The sequence below is a fragment of the Cydia amplana genome, chromosome 2, assembly GCF_948474715.1.
Source record: "Cydia amplana chromosome 2, ilCydAmpl1.1, whole genome shotgun sequence".
NCBI classification, from domain to species: Eukaryota; Metazoa; Arthropoda; class Insecta; order Lepidoptera; family Tortricidae; genus Cydia; species Cydia amplana.
Window position 1 is genome coordinate 19,751,979 of NC_086070.1, and position 8,920 is coordinate 19,760,898.

Consider the following 8,920-nt stretch of genomic DNA (forward strand, 5'->3'; position numbering starts at 1 on the left):
ATGAATTTGGAAAGTAAAAAAAATGGTAAGGAGTCGCCGTACATAGCCGCCGCCATACAAACGTATTTTATAACGACATGCTAAAATAAATGAAATTTGGCATTAACATTGAAGTAGCATATATTTAACAATTATTACCCCTGTCTGCCCTTCCGTCCGTCTGTCTGTATGTCTGTCTGTCTGTCTGTCTGCCTCTCTCCGTCTGTCTGTCATTCAGTTGAATAAGTCATACATTGTTCTATACGAACATTGAGCAGATTTAACAATTTTTACACTTGTCAGCCATTTGTTCGTTTGACTAGTGTAAAAATTTGTGTCTCTACGTATGTCTGTCTTTCAGTCCATCCGACCGTCTGTCTGTCAGTCAGTACGTCCGTCCATCTGTATCTCAGTCCGTGAGTCCGTCTGTTTGACCGCCCGTCCGTCTGCCTGTTAGTTTGTGTCTCTTTTTGTCTGTCTGTCCGTCCGTCCGTCCGTCTGCCTATTAGTTTGTGTCTCTTTTTGTCTTTCTGTCTGTTTGTCCGCCTGTGTATATGTCTACCTGTAAGTTTGTGTCTCTGTTTTTCTGTCTCTCTCTCCGTCTGTCTGTCCGTCCGTACGTCTGCCTGTCTATATATCTTCATGGCAGTTTGTGTCTCTGTCTGTCTCTCCGTCTGTCTTTCTGTCTGTCTGTTTGTCTGTCTGTCTGTCCGTCCGTCCGTCCTTCCGTCTGAGTGTATGCCTGTCTGTCTGTCCGTCCCTCTGCCTGTCTATATGTCTTCATGTCAGTTTGTGTCTCTGTATGTCTCTCTCTCCGTCTGTCTTTCTGTCTGTCTGTATGTCTGTCCGTCCGTCCGTCCGTCCGTCCTTCCGTCTGAGTGTATGTCTGTCTGTCTGTCTGTCCGTCCGTCCGTCCTTCCGTCTGAGTGTATGCCTGTCTGTCTGTCCGTCCGTCTGCCTGTCTATATGTCTTCATGTCAGTTTGTGTCTCTGTCTGTCTCTCTCTCCGCCTGTTTTTCTGTCTGTCTGTCTGTCTGTCTGTCTGTCCGTCCGTCCGTCCGTCCGTCCGTCCGTCCGTCCGTCCGTCCTTCCGTCTGAGTGTATGTCTGTCTGTCTGACTGTCTGTCCGTCCGTCCGTCCTTCCGTCTGAGTGTATGCCTGTCTGTCCGTCCGTCTGCCTGTCTATATGTCTTCATGTCAGTTTGTGTCTCTGTCTGTCTCTCTCTCCGTCTGCCTATTAGTTTGTGTCTCTTTTTGTCTTTCTGTCTGTTTGTCCGCCTGTGTATATGTCTACCTGTAAGTTTGTGTCTCTGTTTTTCTGTCTCTCTCTCCGTCTGTCTGTCCGTCCGTACGTCTGCCTGTCTATATATCTTCATGGCAGTTTGTGTCTCTGTCTGTCTCTCCGTCTGTCTTTCTGTCTGTCTGTTTGTCTGTCTGTCTGTCCGTCCGTCCGTCCTTCCGTCTGAGTGTATGCCTGTCTGTCTGTCCGTCCCTCTGCCTGTCTATATGTCTTCATGTCAGTTTGTGTCTCTGTATGTCTCTCTCTCCGTCTGTCTTTCTGTCTGTCTGTCTGTCTGTCTGTCCGTCCGTCCGTCCGTCCGTCCGTCCTTCCGTCTGAGTGTATGTCTGTCTGTCTGTCTGTCCGTCCGTCCTTCCTTCCGTCTGAGTGTATGCCTGTCTGTCTCTCCGTCTGTCTTTCTGTCTGTCTGTTTGTCTGTCTGTCTGTCCGTCCGTCCGTCCGTCCTTCCGTCAGAGTGTATGCCTGTCTGTCTCTCCGTCTGTCTTTCTGTCCGTCCGTCTGTCTGTCTATCCGTCCGTCTGTCTGTCTGTCCGTCCGTCCGTCCGTCTGTCTGTCCGTCCGTCCGTCCGTCTGAGTGTATGTCTGTCTGTCTGGTAGTCCATCCATCCATCTGTCTGTCTTTCTGTCCGTCCGTCTGTCTGTCTGTCCGTCCGTCTGTCTGTCTGTCTGTCCGTCTGTCTGTCCGTCCGTCTGTCTGTCTGTTTAAAGCTTAACTTAAACTGCTGCTTATAGAAAAAGCATGTTATTATAGCATTGACGAATTTATAAATACTCGATGAGGTCGTTGACTACTGCATCATAATTAAAATATTACCTAATGTTTACAATATGAAACGTAAATGAGTAATTTAAAGAACATATGTAAGTACCTACCAACATATATTTTGTGTAAATAGTGTATAAAATGTGACCTGTAAAATCTGCTTTTACCAATAAAGATCTGTATTCTGTATTAATAGATTAGATAACAAGATGTACCTTTATTGGATGGTTTCAATATAAAGTACCTAGGTAGAGGCATGTGTCGAAGAATAAAATATGAATATTTATACGTCGCGTAGCACATATTTACCCGGAACATTTTGGGCATATACTGGAAGGATAGGGTCACGAACGAGAGGGTGCTTGAGATTTCTCAGCTGCCCATCAGCCTCTTTGCGCTGCTAAAGCAAAAACGCTTATGCTGGACCATGTGCATCGAATGCAACCACAATGCAACCTTCTCGTTTGCCGCGGCATGTTTTGCTTAGCGCCATAGCTGATGCCAAGAGAAGCGTCGTTCGGCCAATGCTACGACATAAGGACTGCGCCTGGCGAGACATGCACGCCTTCAACATACCAGTTCAAAATGGGAGGAGCTTGCCGAGGACAGAGTCAAGAGGCGCAAAATGGTATTCAACGGATACGTCTATACGGAAATTCACGACGACGCATGGTTTAAGACAATCGCAAGTAAGTGAGCCAATCGTCATCAGCCCGACACCTGTTCGCCACGGGCACACTACACCTGCCAGGCCTGTGGTCATGTTTGCCGCTCCCGTATTGGCTTACACAGCCATGAAAACGTTGTCGGCCTACCTGACACTGCTTGTATAGTCTTTAATAGACTCGAAGGCCAATGATGATGATAGGTACGTGTACCAGAGTCCCTGAAAATTGCACTTATAATATAATAACTATAGCTATAATTATGTAATATACATATATGGCCTGTGATATATCGATGACTTATAGATGTGATGCGGTTGGCGAGAAAATGCAAAGTATTAATAATTATACGATATGATTGTGAAAGGCTGAAAGAGAAGAGGTAAACTAATTACGTAAGAAGAAAATGAATGAATGATATAACTGGTAACAGAGTGCAGAGGTCTGAAGCAATACTAATAAATAAGTGCCAGTTGCACCAACCGCTATTAGCGAACTGATTAAGTCACTCACTAGTGAACTATGAAATTTTCCATACAATAAAATTTAGCGAACGCTTTAACGGTGATAGACGGTCTGGTGCAAGTTCCGACCCTATGTAAGATAAACAAATGGATAACAAACGTCCTAAAGTAGAATCAAGGGCCTAAGGGTTTGTAAACTATTTATTATTTAGTTCCCATAGTAGGTAGTGTTACAAAATCTTATAAGGAATATGGTAAAACGGAGTGCAGTGTTAAAAACCAAACGATGACACGGTCGTTCAAAATAATACAGCAGGCTTAAGGCTCTACACAGGAGCGCCACGACACCGCTTTACCGCGACACGATTACCGCGAGATAGGTCTAAGTTAGAAGCCTTAACTGAATTGGTAACGGCTTTGTAATTGAGGTTTGCCATAACTCATATACGGGGCACGGATTGAACGTGTAATAGTATTTTTCACATAGCTTGGGTACGGTGACAGCTGTCATCTGAATACAAATATGCGGAGTGTATACTATGATTTCTGGAAACCGTTTTTCTAAGTTGCGAATTCTGGTTTGTTCCTGGTTCGTCGTATTCCTGTTTCGTCGTATTCCTGTATCGTCGGATTTCTGATTCGTCGTATTCTTATTTCGTCGGAATTATATACATATAATTAAATATGTCGTGCAGTAAACCAGTATTTACTACCTAAATATGAAGATTTAATGTAATCACCAGTGATCGTACTTTTTATAGCATTTTTAGCACATGTCGACGAATCAGGAATCCGACGAAACAGGAATACGACGAAACAGGAATACGACGATACAGGAACAAACCCGAATTCTGCCATTCGCAATTTACCACTTTATTTTTTCTCAATAGCCTTCTTTCCCGAAAGCATGTCTAACCTATCGCATAAGTTTCCCATTATATTTATGTTACAGGAGCCTATCTCCACCGACAGGTGGAGACAGACATAAGACGGAAGACATTCCGTGATTGTAAGGAAATGAAACATAGTGGCAAATCAAGTAAATAAGCTATTGAATAATAAATATAATGGGATATTATGCGTATGGTGAGAAATGCTTTTGGAAAAGGAAGCTATTGAGAGAAAATAAAGTGTTAAAAATTGCGAATGGAACAAATCGCAACTTGGAAAAAACACATTTAACTGATTTGCAAGACCGATGTGATCCCATAAGTGTACCGCGAACAAAGTTTGTGCGGTACACTAAAAACGACTTCCGGAAACAACAGTACAGCTCATTATGCAATTTAAAGTCTGTCAAGCTATTTCCGCCAGTAGAAAAAAGCAAGCTTTCCTCCTCTTTTCAAATTTAAAAAATGTAGGCGCGAAGGGTAATCTTCTTATACTTAGAAGATTAAAATTTCGCTCCCTTTTCTACTGACAAAGTTGTTTGACAGGCTATAATTAATGTGATGTCGGCTATCAGCTGTCATCGTCACTAAGCTAGTGCGACATAAAAGTCGTAACACACTATCGCACCGCACCGCGACCTGTGCCGCACACATATTTTTTTCTCGCTCTCATAAGTGCGACGCACCACCAAGGTGCGATAGTATGTTACCACTTTAAAATAGTAGAAATTAAATAAAATGGAACTAAAAAGGTCCATACTAAATTGTTGCCCTCAATAATTTTCTACAATTACTTATCGGACTATATGTGAACAATGCTATGCTATTGCTGTCGGCTGACAGCAAAATGTCGGGTTTGAGCATGGTTTGAGTGTCGTTAAGACCAAAGAGTTATGAATTCTGGTGCGCTGTGTATAATTTCTGTTAGGCAACTCTAAAGAGGTTGTTACATCTATCCTTTTGCCAAATACTGCTGTTGAGAAAGACAGGAAAACAAACTGTGCCTTTGTGTCCCTCTTAGGGCCGGTACAGACGAACTGCAACCCGACTGCTATAGCTGGTCAACCAAATCTTGTCAGTAAAAAAAGGCGCGAAATTCAAATTTTCTATGGGACGATATCCCTTCGCACCTACATTTTTCAAATTTGCCGCCTTTTTCTACTGTCAAGATCTGGTTGACCAAGTATACTTGGGCGTGCAGTTGCCATACAAATTGCAGTCGGGTTGCAGTCCGTCTGTACCGGCCCTAAAGAAGACACTGTCCTGAAAAAGGATAGATGTGTAATAATCCCTCAAGGCACATCCCACACGGTACAGTATGTATGAAGTTATAGCCTGTCAAACAACTTTGTCAATGGGAAAAGGCGCGAAATTAAAATGTTCAATGAGACAATTACCCTTCGCGCCTAAATTTTTTTTTAATTTGCTGCGTTTTTCTACTGACGGAAATGGCTTGACAGACTATAAGAATAGGGGAATATTACTGCAATGTTCTGCCGTCAGAGTGCAGCATTAGTGCAGTTCAGGTTGATTTGCCCAGCTCGTCTGGACACGGTTTATAACTGGAGGTTTTAGTGACTTTTTAGCATCTGTTTAGTAAGGAATTGTAGGAAACACCCATATTCCTGTAAAATAAGTGTTTAACAGCGATTAAACAATGGCAAAATTTTACCATAAACAAATATAATTTAAGTTGGACGTTTCATTAATTTGTCTGATTTAAAAACACCCACGCCCAGTACGCCCACCCCTCATGCCGAGGGCCTACCGCGAACCACGGTGTGCGTCAGGAAGTCTGGATGCCGGGTGGACCTCAGCGAATTATTAGCAATATAAACATATTGTACCTTCGGTGTACCTTAGTGTAGGTACCTACCTTAATAGAATCCAGTGTACTTCTCCCGGAAACGAGATATTCAACAAAAAAGGTCCACCCGAACCACGTTCGACGTGTTGCCTCCCTGTCACACTTACGGCCGCATTTACAAGCGCGACAAAGAGGGAACACGTCGAACGTGGTTCGCGGTAGACCTTCTGATTCAGTTAGGTATAGACCGACAAGAAATTGTAGAAATTAAAAAGTGGCAACATCGTAGTATCGTCCCGTTTTCTTAGATTGATTTGAAAGGGACGACTATATACTAGAATCATGAGTTAGCTTTGCTGGCAACATGACCCAAAAACGACCTACGTAATTTAATCGTGTTCAACAATGTAACGTCCTAGCTGCTTCCTTACGCATACTTTTTTCGGACGTGTAAAGTCATTATGTGGAGCTAGCATTATTGTCATAATATCGTTAGTTCTGCTACTCGCCACCTCAAACAATACAGTTTGAGTTCTTCTATCGCATACAAGATGTCACTAGCTAAACCATATTATTAAAAAAAAACTTGAAGTACGACAGAAACCATAATACTGGAATCGTTTTTTGTCCAGTATTACGTTTTCTTACACATGATACTTTCCGCTAAGGGGCAAAGCTTTTATGTATTTTACTGGACCTAGAAGCGATCTTACGAGCATTTCAAATACAAAATTCAGCAAGGTTTACAAGTTCAATGAACTGGTGATTCTTTACCATTACTGCCTCATTCTGTGTTACCTCACACTAGGCGATGAGTGCTCTCTTAGAAAATCCTTCATTTTGGATATATCCATGATGCTGTGGCCGTTTCATTGTAATTATAATACTGGTTGTCTGTACCGGTTCTATAATTTAGTAATAATAGTTCAATGAGTAGAACATAACAAACTACTTTCCAACTGCGAAATTCTATCCTCCTAGTCCTATTCTATTATGAATATGTTTATTTTAGGTAAACTTACCAACTTTTAGGAACTAATTTAATACCTTACCCTGATAGGGAAACTAAATCGAAGAAATTATACTTGGTGCATGGTAAATTAACCGTTAATATATTTAAAATGAAATTTAAGTCAGCTTAATTCATCTGCATTTGGTCATAATCAAATAAACTTTAAGTAAACTTAGTTCACCTGCAGTTGGTCACAAGTACATTAAATGAACTTTTAGTTAACCTTATGCACCTTGGGTGAACAGAGTAAACGAAAAATACATTACATGTGTTAGTGTCAGTATAAACTCAAATCTAGCTATAGTATAAACAGAGTTTTATTTCTACATACAGTATAATATTGGCTTGCCTGTCAGCACATGTATTCTGATAAACGGACATGACGAATAGACAATAATATCGCAGAAAAAAAATAATTCTGACAGTTGAACTACGGATAGTTTTACTTACCCGTGGTACCACCAGTTGGACATAGCGGTGGTTCATTATACTAGTTGGACAATTGCCCCTCAGTTGTACCACGGGTCATAAAAATATATCACAGAAAAAAAAATATTCTGACAGTCGAACTACGGATAGTTTTACTTACTCGTGGTGCAACCAGTTGGACATAGCGGTTGGACCACGGGTCGGGAGCGGTAGAAATGAGTTTAGTCTCTTCCTGTTTTTCGGTTTTAGTTGAATGTTTTTTATGAAAACACGCGGCTTCATCATGCCCCCGTTTGCCACAAAATTCACATTTTCGATTTAACTTGTCGCAATTTGTTTTCTTATGATTACCACCACATACGTAACATTCAATTGGTTTTCGTTGAGTTTGGTTAAGAGCCTGATTGTTATTGGACGGAGCGGTCTGACTCGAGCCTGACTGACCTGTAGGTATCTTTGCAGAATTACTAGGCTGTGTGGTAGTGACATGTGTACCTATCTTGCCTTGTCCATCGCGTATATTTGAACTAAATTGTTTCGAGGTTCTGGATTTGTAAGTACGTCCGTGAAGAAAACTTGCCAAGCTATCACACGTTGTAAAATTGCTTGCTTCGATTGACGCGCCTATCCCAGAATCTCCTATATTGCCAACAATTATTGATACAACATCCATTTCCGAGAAATTTAATGACAAACGATCGATTTTGCTCTTCTGTTCGAAATAAAACTCGTACAATGATTGGTTATCGGTCGGTTTCTTGTCTACTACTTCTTTCAAAAGTTGAAACATATCACGTCTTATTTGAAAGCTAGATGCTAACCTACGGCGCCAGTCCGCCCAACGCCACGAAGGCCACTCTTGTTCCGTACGCAATAAAGAATCGTACCAGGTCTTAGCGGACCCTTTTAGTTTGTTAAGCGCTTGAAATTTAACCACACCATCTGACCATGAAAAAGTTTTAGCGTAAGATTGAATAATATTAAGCCAAGCACCTATGTCGTCTCGTAAAGGATCAAATTCCGGTATAATATTGTTCACCACAGTAGAAGCTTTATCTGTACTTACAGTTGAGGTATCAGCCTTACGTGATACCTTTGTTTTCTTCTTTTCCTTTCTTGTTTGTTTCGGTGGAGGTGACGGAGTTCTCGTCCGACCACTGCTGCTACTTGAAGTAGAAGTTGAACGCGCACGCACGTGCTTGGCGCGTTTCCGTTTTCCCATGGTGGGCGTTGATTATCCCCAGTTCTGATATAATCTACCAAACTAACGGGAGGTGGATTACTTCAAATAAACACGTGTAACGTTAATAATTTTATTTAACTTCGACAAACAGATTTACAATTTATTACGTAAATACGAATGGTCTATCTCGCCTATGCTTCGCCCATGAAATCCCAGAAAAAAAAGAGAGCTCTGATGCCTTCGTCGGCCTATTTAATAACCGTTGGTTCTACCCCTTCCTCTGCTCCTAACCAGTCTTGAAGCAGTTTCCTTCGTAGTCGGGTAGATGGCGCCTTCGAGCCATCGTTTGGTGTGTTGACATTTCGTGTAGTTACGCGCTCCTCCGCAAGGTGGCGCCACCGCTGCACTCGATTGCCAACAAGATAGAC

General features: G+C 42.0%; 1 protein-coding gene across 1 annotated transcript; it reads right to left on the minus strand.

Annotated features, from left to right (window-relative positions):
• Positions 1–7,052: 7,052 nt before the first annotated feature.
• On the minus strand, positions 7,053–8,599 carry LOC134661274 (uncharacterized). Its single transcript, XM_063517264.1, has 2 exons — positions 7,470–8,599; positions 7,053–7,061 (listed from the first exon to the last, which is right to left on the minus strand). The coding sequence occupies exons 1-2, from the start codon at positions 8,529–8,531 to the stop codon at positions 7,053–7,055; spliced, it is 1,071 nt and encodes a 356-aa protein (XP_063373334.1). The 5' UTR covers positions 8,532–8,599.
• Between the last annotated feature and the right edge of the window lie 321 nt (positions 8,600–8,920).

Excerpts from the sequence above, each read along its gene's own strand:
- LOC134661274 (XM_063517264.1), bottom strand. The coding sequence starts at position 8,531 with ATGGGAAAACGGAAACGCGCCAAGCACGTGCGTGCGCGTTCAACTTCT.